At 38.9% G+C, this 14,820-nt stretch overlaps 2 protein-coding genes across 5 annotated transcripts in view; one reads left to right on the plus strand and one right to left on the minus strand.

Annotated features, from left to right (window-relative positions):
- NKIRAS1 (NFKB inhibitor interacting Ras like 1) overlaps positions 1–9,625 on the plus strand; it is a 31,232-nt gene extending 21,607 nt beyond the window's left edge. For all 3 annotated transcript variants that reach the window (XM_055321198.1, XM_055321199.1, XM_055321200.1), the window contains exons 3-4: positions 3,257–3,498; positions 9,095–9,625. In XM_055321198.1, coding sequence (XP_055177173.1) covers positions 3,257–3,498; positions 9,095–9,337 — 485 coding nt within the window. In that variant the 3' untranslated portion in view covers positions 9,338–9,625. The remainder of the gene's footprint in view (positions 1–3,256; positions 3,499–9,094) is intronic.
- A 1,667-nt stretch (positions 9,626–11,292) lies between these two features.
- The window catches only part of UBE2E1 (ubiquitin conjugating enzyme E2 E1), a 74,649-nt gene continuing 71,121 nt past the window's right edge, over positions 11,293–14,820 (minus strand). For both annotated transcript variants that reach the window (XM_055321196.1, XM_055321195.1), the window contains 3 exons: positions 14,383–14,515; positions 13,041–13,188; positions 11,293–12,080 (listed from right to left, as the gene is read on the minus strand). In XM_055321196.1, coding sequence (XP_055177171.1) covers positions 11,983–12,080; positions 13,041–13,188; positions 14,383–14,515 — 379 coding nt within the window. In that variant the 3' untranslated portion in view covers positions 11,293–11,982. The remainder of the gene's footprint in view (positions 12,081–13,040; positions 13,189–14,382; positions 14,516–14,820) is intronic.

Raw genomic sequence — 14,820 nt, forward strand, 5'->3', positions numbered from 1 at the left:
TTTTTCCCCCCCCTCTTCAGACCACCAGATGCTCTTTAGGACATTACTTTTTATTTCTCAATAAAAAAGCATCTCCATTTTTCATACCTTCTATGGAAAACACCTCCTACTTCCCTGGCGTACAGAGCTGTTTCCCATGAGTTCCATGGTTTAGCATCCCACGCTGGCTTCAAGTGATGGCTGTAATCCGAGGTTGCCACATTTTATGTTCCCCCTGTGTGCACAAAGTGACAGACCCACTGAGGTCTCAATTTGTGCATCCTTAGTTTAGATAGTACCGACCAAGTTAGAAGCCAAAAGGGATGTGGCTAGTCTCCTGTCCTTCTCCATTTGTAATTCTTTCTTCAACTGCCTTTCTTCATTTCTGCCACTAGCCAGGCATTGGTGTCCACTTGAAGGGCCCACAGGAGCAGCCAGCCCACCATAGCCACTGCTTGGCAGCCTTCCTTATCCCAGTGGGTCATGCGACTTTGTAGTAATGCTGTAATCCATTTGGCATTTCCCGGTGTCCCCGTCCTCATGCAGCAATCCACAGGCATCAAGCAACCAGATTCTGCCTTCCTACATTGATGTAGTCTGCCACCCCAGGGTTCCCCCAACTGAAGCTTTATTCCCTTGCCCATTCTTCAGTCTGTGGGCTCCGCCTGGTTGGCTCACCAATTGTTCTGTGAAAGGGAGGTGTATGCAAAATAATCTTCAAAGGCCAAAGGAGCCATTAAAGACTGAAGAAAGAGGCCAAATCCAACTTGACAGAAAAGTGATTCATTAAAGGGGCTTCTGGACAAAAGTCTCTCTTGGGCAGCTGCAGGACAAGTAGATCTCTGCAACCCCACCTCCTAGAAGACCTGCTTTTACAACCTTAGAGGCTAGGAGTACAGGCTGGGAGACCACCTAGGAAGGTATGTTTGAGAATCAGAGTCCTATTTCCCAGAGCAGATCAAAGACGTTATGCCCCAGGGGGTATGCTTAAGGGTGTGACTGAACAAAAAGAAGGGGTGGGGGGCAGCCCGCGGGGCTCAGCGGTTTAGCGCCGCCTGCAGCCCAGGACCTGATCCTGGAGACCCGGGATCCAGTCCATCGAGTCCCGCATCAGGCTCCCTGCATGGAGCCTGCTTCTCCTTCTCCCTGTGTCTCTGCCCCTCTGTCTGTCTCTCATGAATAAATAAAATATGAATGAATGAATGGAAAGAAAGAAAGGAAAAGAAAAGCAGGGAAGACTGCGCTCTAGACGGTTTCAGATCAAAGTGGTCATGGCAGATTTATCCAAGACCGCATTTATCTCATTTATGCAATAGTGTAAACATAACTTTTACATGCACTGGGAAGCCAAAACTTTGAGACTAACTTTATTGTAATACTTTATTGCAAAGGTCTGGAACAGAACCAGCAATATCTCTGGGATATGTCTGTATGTTTTATTGATACAGGATGTTATCCACATGATTTTATTTTTGGATATACCTCACATTTAAGTATGAAGATAGTTCCTGGGACTTACCTTATAAGCCTCTTCACTGTTGATTAAAATTCAAAGTGTTAATCTCCCCTTAATTCCCTTATCAACAAATGATTATTGAATACTTGCTGTGTACACAGTGGTTTCTCTCAAGGATGCAAGACCAGTTGAAGAGACAAAACTCACACAAATGCAGCAAAGGGGGTGGCTCAGCGGTTTAGTGCCAACTTCAGCCTGGGGCCTGATTGTGGAAACCGGGGATCGAGTCCCGTGTCGGGCTCCCTGAATGGAACCTGCTTCTCCCTCTGCATGTGTCTCTGCCTCTCTCTCTCTCTCTCTCTCTCTCTCTCATCTCTCATTAATCTTTTTAAAAAATGAAACAAAGGAAAATGCATTTTAAAAGGATCACTCAGGCCAGAAGAAAACAAACTTGGACATCAATTATGAGATCTCATTCATTTACTCATTCAGCAAACACTTCTTAAGGACTTCCAATGTATATAAGTCATTTTGTTAGTCCTCAGAGCTATAAAGACATTAGCCACAGTCTTGGCCCCCAGAGTTTACAGTCCAGCTTTTGAGGGGACAGATAAAGACATTGAAGCATAAGATGATATTACTGGTACAAGGCACAGTAGAAGCAGAAAATTGGGATAATCAGGAGAGGATCCATAGAGTTGACATTTCCGTGAAATTTGAGGAGATTAGTCTTTTACCAGGTGTTTACCGAGCTAATTGCATAGTTCAGGTGAAGATAACAAGCCAACAGGAATGAGGGAGGCAACGGATTAAGCAGGTGTTTCTGCAGCAGAGTGGCTGATTTTTGATAACTTTTCTTGGTCAGCAAGAACTCTGAAGATTGCCCAGGGAGATGACGATCAAGGGAAGAAAGCAAGGAGTACAAACAAGTGTGGGGAGGAAAGATAAATTTTGTTAGTTTGAAGTAGTCACATGACATTCACATATAAATGCCCAGTAAGTACTTGAAGCAAAAGCCTGGTGCTTAGGCCCAGACAGGACATAATAATTTTTGAGTCCCTTAAACAGACTCTGGAAATACTGGAAGTTGTACAGAATAAAGGCAGCAAAGTGACCCCAGGTTCTGTCTTCAGCTCTGATGGAGAAGAAAATGGAGCTACTTGTTGAAGCTTTTTTTTTTTTTTTTTGTATATTTTTTTTATTGGAGTTCAATTTGCCAACATATAGTAGAACACCCAGTGCTCGTCCTGTCAAATGCCTCCTTGAAGCTACTTTTAAAATCAGCCTTTAACTCTCCAATTTCAGTACTAAGTTCTTGGACTCTGGTAACAGTTACTTTTTAAAAATGCCAAATAGTGTCATTGCCAAATTTTTTTTTTTTTTTAAGATTTTATTTATTTGAGAGAGAGAGAAGACAAGCAGGGAAGGGGGGCAGCAGAGGGAGAGGGAAAAGCAGACTCCTGATTCAGGGCTCCAACCCAGGATCATGATCTGAGTTCAGGGCAGATTCTTAACCAGCCAATCCACTCAGGTGCCAAACTTTATTTCTATTTAGAGGAAATATATTTTAATACACTTTGTTCATTTACTATAACAGCTACCTTTTACTTTAAAGAATTTTAGTAAATGGAAATATGACTCATATGTAGTAAATAAGGAAACTTCTAGAAAGCCAACTTCTAAAGGACAAGAAAATACCAATTGGTACTGAGTTATCTAAAAAGAATAGTATTTATTGAGGTACAATTGAATTAACATTCTATTAATTTCAAGTATATGATGTAATGGTTCAATATAAGAGTAATTTCTTTTTAATCCCAGGAATGGAAGATTGTGAAACAATGGAAGATGTTTATATGGCTTCAGTGGAAACGGATCGAGGAGTAAAGGAACAGTTACATCTTTATGACACCAGAGGCTTACAGGAAGGCGTAGAGCTACCAAAGCATTATTTTTCCTTTGCTGATGGCTTTGTTCTTGTGTATAGTGTGAATAACCTTGAATCCTTTCAAAGAGTAGAGCTTCTGAAGAAAGAAATTGATAAGTTTAAAGACAAAAAGGAGGTAAGTGGGTTTGTTAAAAATGCTAACTATGGGATCCCTGGGTGGTGCAGCGGTTTGGCGCCTGCCTTTGGCCCAGGGCGCGATCCTGGAGACCCGGGATCGAATCCCACGTCGGGCTCCCGGTGCATGGAGCCTGCTTCTCCCTCTGCCTGTGTCTCTGCCTCTCTCTCTCTCTCTGTGTGTGACTATCATAAATAAATAAAAATTAAAAAAAAATGCTAACTATGAATTATAATACTGTTTAAATCGTAGCATGGACTTTGGGGCAGTTACAATATTTAAAAAGCATTCAATTGTATTCAGTTTCTCTAACTGTCATAATATTTTTTTCTTAGCCCAGGAAATACAGGATTTAATGAATTCAGTCAGGACCAGTGTTTGACTTTTTGCTTTTGCTTGTTACCATTTGTAAGTTGAATTTTAATGACACTGTATCTCAAGTACTACATAGTTCACTTCATATTCTTTGGGATCACGGTTTCCTAGAGTTCTCTTTGTCTCATTGGCTAAATAGGATTCTTGTTTTCGGCCTTAGTGGAAAATAAATTAATGAATATAAATACATATAAATAAATAGATTGGATTCTACTCATTTATCACTTAAAAATAAGATCCTTACCATGATCTGTAGTCTTAAATCATCTAGCCCATACCTATCCTTTTTGTCTTATTTTTATCATTTTATTCCTCTGTCACTGTACTCCACGGACGGACAGTGGTCTACTTTTTGTTTTTTTTTTTTTTTACAACATGATTTGTTCCTGTTAAGTCTTTGTTAATTGCTGGTTCTCTCCCTGGAACTCTGATTGCAGCTCTTTCTACAGATCTTCACATGGTTGACACCATGTCATCTAGGAAACCATATAATATATTGGTTAGCAGCACTGGCTAGATATTCTTAACCTAGATTTTTATATTTTATTTATTATGTTAAACTTACTTTGAGATAATTGTAGGTTCACATACAATTTTAATAATAGTTTCCTTACCCAGTTTCCCCAGTGTTGTACAAAGCTAGTATAATATAAAACCACCAAGATATTTATTTTTATAGTCAAGACATAGAACAGTTCCATCGTTGCAAGGATCCCTCCCATTATTCTTTTTTGCCACACCCACTTTCCTTCTATCCTCACCCTCTTAATCCCGACTAATCTGTTTTCCATTTCTAAACCTTGTCATTTCATGACTGTTAACATAAATGAACTTGTACAATGTGTAACTTTTTGGTATTAGCATTTTTCACTCAGCATAATTCTCTGGGGGGTCACCGAAGTTATTGCATGTATCAGTAGTTCATTCCTTTTTATTGCTGAGTGATATTCCATGGTATTTATTTATGTATCAAAATTTATTTAACCATTCTTGTTGAAGGACATCTGGGTTATTGATATTTTGTTATTTTGAATACTTATTTCCTATGCGAATAGATTATAATCATAAGGTTCAGTCTTATACAGAGGCAAGTAGTAGATGCGCTCCTCCCACCCGTTTTCCATTTTTCCCACCTAAACAGATAAATGCTGTTGTTATTTTCTAGAGTATCCATCTTACTCTCCTTCCTGCCCATCCCCCCACCAAAGTTGAAAGAGTGATTCAATGAACACTCATATTTGATACTTGAATCTTGGTTCTGCTTCTCCACTTTCTGCCTGTTTCCTTAACCATAAAATAGGGATAATAATAGTATCTTTTTCGTATGATTGTTAGGGAGATTTAGGAAGCACATTCATTCAGCAAATGCTTATCGAACAACTACTACCTGCCTGGAATTGTTTTAGGTAAGGCACTGACAATAGACCACAAATGAATATCATGAAGAGTCAGATGCTATGTAGAAAAGTAAAGTAGAGCCAGGGTGTGAGGGTACTATTCTCTGTAGGGCAATCTCGGAAGGCCTCCCTGAAAAGGTGACTTTTAGCAGAGATTTGAAGGAAGTGATGGAGGGAGCCAAGCCCATGTGGAGGAGGAATGCTCTAGGTAGAGGGACTAGCTGGTGCAAGGATCGGGGGAAGTTTGCTTTACCATGTTCAGGAACAACAGGGAGGCCAAAACAAAACAAAACAGGGAGGCCAAAATGGGCTACGAAGAGTATGGGGTAGGAGATGAGGACAACACTTTGGATCAGATTGATTTTGAGAACAGGAAAGATATGATCTAGCTTAGGTTGCATTTATTTATTTATTTCCATGTGTGATTTTAAAAAATTGAATAGGTAATGTTTGCACATGGTTCAGAAATAAAAATGACATAAAAAAGGACTATTGTGAGTTCTAGTTTCCACCCCTGTCCTCAACCACCAAGTTCTTTTATCTCAAGCGTACTATTCATTTATCTATTCATTGATTGATTGTAAATTCTGTGCCCAACAAGGGGTTTAAACTCCTGACCCTCAGATCAAGAGTCATGATCTAACAGTTGAGCCAGCCAGGTGCCCCTCAAGCATGCTTTTTAAATATTATACTACTTGTGTTGGGGCATCCTTCCAAAAGTTTTTCTATATAAATACAAGCAGACAGGTTCCCCACACACACTTGCTTTCTTACACCGAAAGTAGCATAGTGTTCTGCACCTTAACATTTTTCATATAATGTTGAGTCCTTTCCATAGCAGTACTCAGATCCCTTTTTTTAAAACTGGTGCATATTCATTGTGTGGATGTATCTTACTTTAACCAGTTCCAAATTGATGGACACTTGGGCTTATAGTAATGATTGCTATTATGAACTATACTCCAATGAATAATCTTACACATTTATTATTTTGTACATTTTACAGTAGAGTTGTAAGATCAGCCAAAATGGGGTTCTTGAATCAAAGGATATATTGCCAAATTACCTTCCATAGCCATGGTATGAAAGTGCCTGTTTCTCTAGTCTTGACAACAGTGTGTGCTTATGGATTTTGTGAATCTTCTTGGTGAAAATGGTACTTCAGTAGTTTCATTTTCCTTTAATATGAGTAAAGCTAAACATCTTTTGACTTGTATTAAAATGTTCACTTTGGCTGCTGTGTTGATAATAGACAACATAGTTGGGGGACAAGGTGAGAAGCAAGGAGTTTTGTGAAATGCTATGGCTCTGGAACACTTAAAACAGTTATCCTTTGAGGAGAAACCACTTTAAAAACTAGGGAGTGATCAAACTGTGCCATGGTGCAGATCAGATAGGTCAGAAAAGCTGAGGAAAAAGACATGGCCAGCCTTTAGAAACTTGGGACGTCTTAAGAACTATTACAGTAAAACAGTGAGATGAAGTTTGGTTGGCCTGGATAGAAGGTTTGTACACACAAAGATGACTCTTTGAAGGAATTTTGAGTCAAAAGAGTAAGTATATTGTCTAATAAAAGGAAACGAGCTGGAGAAGGAAGTGCAAAAGAGGATTTTTAGAAGAGAGCTAGTGTTTGCCTGCTAATGGAATGATTCAATAGGAGAAAATTGATGGGGAGAAAAATGATTGCTGGAGTGACAGTCTTATCTGGGATAGAGGATGGGTTCTAGAAGATGGTAGTTAGATGTGGTGGATGCAGGTGAAAGTGTTGATTGTTTTCTTACTGAAATAGTATGGACATCAGCTGAGAGGTGGGGAGGAAGAGATGTTGGAGGTTGAGAGGGCCAAGGTAGGAGCTGTTAATACTTGTTGGAGAACACCAAATCACTTTTAAAGTCCGTGGTTATGGGAGCCGGGTGGCTCAGTGGTTTAGCGCCTCCTGCCCAGGACATGATCCTGGAGACCCAGGATCTAGTCCTACATCAGGCTCCCTGCATGGAGCCTGCTTCTCTCTCTGCCTGTGTCTCTGCCTGTGTGTGTGTCATGAATAAACAAAATCTTTAAATAAATAAATAAGTAAAAAAAAGCCCGTGGTTATGGATTGGGACCAGCCAGCAGAGCTGCGTTTTTTTCTTCCATCTATATTAAATAAGGGTATAGACGCAGTTCAGTTAATAGTTAAATTTAAGATGGAATGTTGACCAGGTGAATATAATGGGATGATGGCGGCAAGGTAATAAATTAAAAGAATCTGAACTGGCCCAGAAACTGAGGACAGGAGAGGGGCTGAAGGACAGTGATAAAGGTATGAGAGCCAGCGGGACTGTAGGTTCTTCTGGTGTTGAGGATTGTTGCAATCAGAGTGTTAGGCATGAACTAGGAAGGTAGAAGTGGGAGTGGGATTCTGGAATTGAGACCATGGAGGGGAGCAATTATAATGGCAAGAGCTAGGATGTGTTCATGGGAGTGGATGGCCGAACAAGTCAGGAGGATGATCAAGGCTGTTTGGGAAAGGTCATCCATGTGGCTAGTTAAGTCATTAGGACTTATGATAAAAGTAGTGTGGTGGTGACCATGAGCCAGGTCTGTAATGAGTAGCAAGAGTGGGGGGTGGGAAACAGTACAGGTTAATAGCACCAGCCTTCAATTTTAGCCTTCTTAGAGGACATTGTTGGAGACAGCATTGAGGGACAAGGACACCCCCTACATCCCTTGTGCCCACTGTGGTAGTGAGAATACTACAGAGCTGAGCCAGTTTCAGCTAGGAAAAGTGAAGGGAACATTCAAAGCAGAGATGGGGATGTAAAAAGATTTTGTTAAAGTAAAGGGACAACAGGGAGCAGTTTCTGCAGCTGCATGGGAGAGGGAGATGGGAGATCAGAGATCAAAGAGATACATGTGAAGATGAAAATGTGGGTGATGAAGAGTAGCAGGAGGGCCTGTGGGGATAGATGCTGTTGAGAAATGAAGGAACAGAAGACTTGCCAAAAAGAGCTTAGGGGCCTGTTGTTCCATCCTACCTGGGAGGCATGGTCTAACTGGAACTCAGCTCAGTTTTAAGGCAAGAACACAGCAATGGCTTAAGTGTCCTAGTTCAAAGCTGCTCCTCAAGAGGTTCCTCCTCTAGCAGTTCTTACTGCCCTTCTACTTTCTGTAATTTTTATTGTCTACTTATATAGTCAAAGGCCGAAAATTGGATATTCTCTCCTCCAGACCTCCCTTCCTCCTGGGCTTTGACTGCCTTGTGACCACTGTGTTCTGGTGACCTGACACTGCACGGTGTGCAATAAACATTCAAGCTTAAATGAATGATTGTCTTACCTTTAGTGTAAAATGCTATCGGGTCCATACATTCAACAGATATTAGTGCTTGCATTATGCACATGTCTGTGATCAGAATAATTCCTGTTCTCATAGAACTTAGATTCTAGGGGTAAACTCTCACGGCTCCAAGAATCTTGTTTTTTTGAAGTATGTATTGCAGATTTCCCAAACAGCAATTATAATAGCTACACTGAAATGCAGACACATTTCAAACTGTTCTGTTTCTTAGATAGTAATTTCCCCAAGTCTAGCTTCTATTCATACGTAACTTCACCTACTGTTCATTTAAAATGTTTCCTAGTTAACAAGCTGTAGAGCATCTGCGTTTTTAATGAAAACGCATTCAGGAAGAGTGAGGTTAATGTCTTGCTAGTTTGGACTCAGGTCACATATGAAGATCAGTTTTGAAGCAGTTTTATTCAATAGGACAATTTTCTTGTTTTTTTCTCTTTTACCTAGGAACGGATGTTGGCAAAGCATAATCTTTTTTATTTTCCTTTTAGGTAGCAATTGTCGTATTAGGAAACAAAATCGACCTTTCTGAGCAGAGACAAGTGGATACTGAGGTGGCACAGCAATGGGCGAGAAGTGAGAAAGTACGCCTGTGGGAGGTAACAGTTACAGATCGGAGAACTCTGATTGAGCCATTCACTCTCTTAGCCAGCAAACTTTCCCAGCCCCAGAGCAAATCAAGCTTTCCTTTGCCTGGGAGGAAAAACAAAGGGAATTCTAGCTCGGAGAACTAAAAATCAGTAATGCTACAACTGTTGAATAATGATTGCCTTTAAGTGTCTGTGAGCATATTTAAAACAGGCCATTTGCATCACCTACCTTTGGTCCTTAGGAAACCTTTAAGGAGTAATTTAATGCACTTTAGGTTAGAATTAAATTATTTGGGCTAAATTTATTGTCTGATATGAAATAATATATTTGCCTTGTCATTGTTTGAAACTTATCCCTGAACTTAGTACCTTTGTTGTTTAAATTTGTTGTACTTGTCCGAACGGTAAAATAAAGTCTGGGTGGTATGCTGATATACCTATGAGTAGTAGAGCTCCATTACCCCCAACTTATTTCAGAAGCCATTGTTCTCTGTAACTTTATGCAACTTCTTAGCTCAAATATAACTTTGTGGGGTTTTTAAAAATATTTATTTATTCATGAGACACACACACAGAGACAGAGAGGCAGAGACATAGGTACAAGGAGAAGCAGGCTACTCATGTCGGGAGGCTGATGTGGAACTCGATCCCAGACCCTGGGATCATGCCCTGAGCCAAAGGCTGACACTCAACCGCTGAGCCACTTAGGTGTCCCTATAACTTTCTTTTTAAGAAGTTCATTAATTATCTAATGTCTAGAATTATAAAATGATATTTTTAGATCACTAACAGTAAACAGTTTAAGTGTTAAACTAAATTACAGCTCTTGAAGACCTAGCTAAGTAGAACAAAACCTATGATTTAGCTTTGTTCAAATTCTATGTTTAGCATGACCCAGGGTAGCAGGTGGTAGCAAGTATGTTCAAAGCTTTTGCTCTTTCTTTAGAAAACTACTAAGCACTTAAGGACACTTAAGCTCCCATTTTCAACAAGTATTACTTTACCTTCTCCAATAGTTTTCTGGAGACACAGTCATGTGGAATAAAGCGTATCATAAAAATACTGGACTACAGGTTAGATATTGTAGTCTGTGCTATAGTATTCTTTGAAGATTGTGGCGATATTCAAGCAGCGGGACTAATTGTGTTTTGCAGGTTAACAATACTGTAACTAATTTTAAAAGTAGGAAGCAAAGCTACTTAATGTTTTAATTGGCAACCCTGACCTGGGCCAAAATCAAGAGTCAGATGTTTAACTAACTGAGCCACCCAGGCGCCCCTCAGCTACTTCTTTTTAAAAAAGTAAATTCTACCCCCAACTCATGACTCCAGGATTAAGAGTCTCTATCACTAGAGCCAGCTGCTGCCCTATAAACTGTAACTTTATTTTTTATTTTTTATTATTTATGATAGTCACACAGAGAGAGAGAGAGAGAGAGGCAGAGACACAGGCAGAGGGAGAAGCAGGCTCCATGCACTGGGAGCCCGACGTGGATTTGATCCTGGGTCTCCAGGATCGTGCCCTGGGGCCAAAGGCAGGCGCCAAACCGCTGCGCCACCCAGGGATCCCTAAACTGTAACTTCTTAAGTGGAATACTTTTAAAGCTAGGTTCAGTGAATTTTAAAAAGTCAATTGGTTCATTTCTGGGAGGTGAAGAACTGCATAATATAAAACTTGTAAATCAGCTAGTGTTTCTCCTGTTTAATTGGCTGAAATTCCTCATCACAAATATTTTTTTTTTGCCAGAAAATTATTCAGATAAGTCATTCCCTAGGGTTGATCCCAGTTTTTTCCTATGTATTTTTACACAGATGGATTCTTTTACAATGACTTAAAGTTTCTCTCGAGATGTGCAGAGAAACAGAACTGGTGGATATATGTACACTTAGGTATTGCCAAACTGCCCTCTAAGGGAGATGTCTTTTCTGAGATGCCTCATAAGCAGAGTAGAAGAATACCAACCCTAACCTAGGTCCTTGATAATTATCATCTGTATTACTTGTAGGTTGTTCAGTAGCAAAGCCCTATTAAGTTTAGAAGAATCTGCAAACTACAAACACAGGCAGAAGAAAGTAATTGAATACAACAGTGTTAGGTGCTTGTTTTAATATTGTTTATTAGCACAGTAACAAATGCAGACTTAAGTAGTCCACAACATATAACCAATCCACTGAGCAACTCCTATTCCACACCTTACAGTTAACAGCTTAAGGTATTTTACTACAGGTTTTCACAAGTCGTGATTCAAACCTCTTATCTTGTCACAATAAAGTAGATTGGCATATAAAATAAAATACATAACTACTCATTTCCTATATGGTGTCTTATAGCCACATATCCATTTTATACATATGAGATGACAGTCTCTAAAAACTGTTAAATATCAATGTTCCCTCCCAAGAAGGGAAAAGAAATTCCAATTTTTTTGAACAAAAAAAAAATTGTAGTCTTGGAAGGACTTTAAATGGCCATGTGTGTAACCTGTACAAAATTAAGCTATTTTAAATTTACAGACTACAAGCAACTGAACCCAAATGTCTATTCTCTGTACTACATTTCAGCTAATATTGCAGAACTAATGACAGTTTTTAAATTTGCTATTACCAATTCTTCTGTCTACTGTAGCAAGATACCTTAAGTTACAACAAAATCTTAGGAAATAAGACTGAATAATATCTGTTATAGAAATACCCTACTCTTTACCAACTCCCACCCTCCCCCACCCTTTCAAAATCATAAGCAGCTCTCTCTGTGACAGACAAATAATGTAAGAATTGTGAAAACCCAATTTATGTAGCGTATCTCTTGGTCCACTGTCTGGCCATTCTGTCATGTTCTGCTCTGTTGGTCATATACTGAGTGGCAATACTTCCCACCAAAGGGTCAGCTGGAAGAAAAAAATGTAGATTACTTTGAGGAAAGGAAAAGACCGTTTCAAATTTTAGCCAAAGTATTTGTGATCAAAACCAGTTTTGAAATGCCATTTTCCTGGGCACTTTTTCTTTCTAAAACAGTATGCAAGGGGAAAACTTAATAGAATGCTCAGGCTTTAGTACTAGTATGGCTTCATCTCCTTAATTCATTGTATTTTTCTCCCAACAACCACCACCCAACTGGAGTGTTAAGTAAGTTCAATAAAAACTGGAATGTTTAAGGCTATGATGAACATCCAGCTGTGTTCACACTGACTGCTCCTTCAAGTCCTCTGGGCTGTTGCAATATAACACTATTTACCTCTACATTAGTTACCTAGAAAAAGCCAGGCTGCTAGGTCAAAACCAACAATTAAGTTGAAACCTAAATAGAATCTTTTATGGTAAATCTTTAATAATAAAAGGAAATTAAGCCTCCTCTCACCCTAATCAGTTCGATAACCACTATCTATTAAGCAAAGAAGCTCAACATTTAGTTAAAAGTATGTGGTTTAGGGGAACTGTATGACAAATGTAAAAATCTAAGGCAATTTTGTAAATCTTTGTTCCTAGAGCATAGAAATTTTTGCCTTTTTCAACTAGTAGATTGAACTTTTCTTGATTAAAACTTTCTTTCAAAAAAGGTTAGTTTTTGTCCCTTAAAAAAAAAAAAAGATTTGAGAGAGAGCAAGCGTGACATGAGCAGGAGGGGCAAAGGGAGAGAAAAAAATCCCAAGCAGACCCCACACTGAGCCCAACACAGGGCCTGATCCCACAACTCTGAGATCACGACCTGAACCCAAACCAAGAGTCAGACCCAACCAGCTACACCATCAAGGCATCCCTGCTTTTTGTTCTTCAAAAGCTTTGTACTTTATCAAAACAAGTATTTTTCAGGTAAGGAAGAAAAAAAAAAAAAGAATTATTAACCTTACCAGGATTACAGTCTGTAAGAAGGGAGCAGATAGAAAGGAGAACTTTAGAAATGGTTAGTGCTGGACTCCAATTATCTTTTAATATGTCCAAGCAAATAACTCCTTGACTGTTAATATTACAGTGATAGATTCTTGTCCGAAATGTAACCTTTAAAAAAAAAAAAACAGTATTAAAATTTAAACAGCAAACAATGTAATTCTTACTAAATTGCTTTTCCAATTGAGTGGCTGTTAATTTAAAACTAAGTGTTTCTTTAAAAGATGAATAGAGTTTTAAAGCTGATACAGATAGGTTAAGAGACTTTAATAGATCTAAGAGTAGAAGTGTTCATTGATACACTCTGTCATTTCAAAAGTTATCCAACAAAAAAAAAGGTAACTTTGGTTATTTTCCCAAATTCATCTTTAGCAGTTTCACTAATGTTTTAAATGTTTTCCTAATTTTTCAAGTTTGAAATAGCTAATTGCTGACCTCTTGTGTTAGCTGGTAGTACTACATAGCCTTAAAATAAGCTTTATAATAAATTCAAACTAAGATACTAACAGAAGCAAGATGCTTAGCTGTAAACACTGTAAAAAATAATAATAATCTGAAGATGAGATTTGTTTCTGCTTCTTCTGACTTTTACATTAGATCCTGCAGGTATCCTGTCTACCTAGGTTACAGGATCACTATAATGGAGTCTCCAAAGGTGAGGAGCCAGAAATGGGTAAGGATCATAGCAGTAGACAAATTAACACAAGTCATGTGAGTCTGGATTACTTGGGGGGGGAGGGGCGCGGCAGTTGGTTCCTATTTTTGTGAGATACACAGAATCATTCCAAAGTAAAAATTACCACTTAGTAAATAAGAATCATAAATTGTTGAGTATCAGAGGAGATACAATCCTAGATGAGAAAACTGAAGCCTGGAGATTAAGAATTTGAACAAGGCCAAAACATGACAAGGAGCAGAATCCAAAGCTTTGGTAGGAGATTCTGATTTCCTAATTATTTTAGTGACAACTTTCAGTGGTTTCTGGTCACAGTAGTCATTTCTGTGCACAGATACTTTTAACTGTTCAATAACTTTTTCCCCTGTTGAAAGTAGAGGATTGATTCTGGGTTGCTATGTCACTAAAAACAGCAGGATTTTAAACACCATCAAAACAAAGCACATATTTCTAGAAATGGTCTCTGCCAAGAGGCAAAGCCCTGCCTATACCCCATACAGTATTTTATGTCCATCCAAATGTACTTAAAGATTCATTAAGATAGAACAGAAATCTACCTTTTGTGATTAAAATTCAACAGTCTCTCATGGCAGTATGTAAATTTGACTATAAATTAGGGAAATTCTTACCTTTGGAGGCTTGAAGGGGTATTCTGGTGTAAAAGTGATATCAAGGAAAAATACACCACCCTCATACACGGATCCTGGAGGCCCCAGAATGGTTGATCTCCATTCATAGATGTTATCGCCTTTGGGACCAGCACTGTGAAGTAATACATCAGAAGGTAAGCAGATGGTGGCCCCATCTAACTTCTTATAGGGTATTTAAAAAAGAAAAAAATAAGACCTCCTCTTTTCCTTTTAGTTTAATGTGTGGATTTGCTCCACAAACAGAAGTGTCTTTCAGACAATGTGACTCTGGACTGCAAAAAAACCAATCAGCCTTAGGTCAAGTAAACTGAATAATAAAGAATGTTTAAACCATTCTAAGCCTACTTAAGCTGTGAATAAGCAAGATATTCCTCAATTCTCAACCTTCTCGATACCTCATAAGAAAATATAAACAAT

The sequence above is a fragment of the Nyctereutes procyonoides genome, unplaced genomic scaffold (genome assembly GCF_905146905.1).
Source record: "Nyctereutes procyonoides isolate TBG_1078 unplaced genomic scaffold, NYPRO_anot_genome, whole genome shotgun sequence".
Taxonomy (NCBI): domain Eukaryota; kingdom Metazoa; phylum Chordata; class Mammalia; order Carnivora; family Canidae; genus Nyctereutes; species Nyctereutes procyonoides.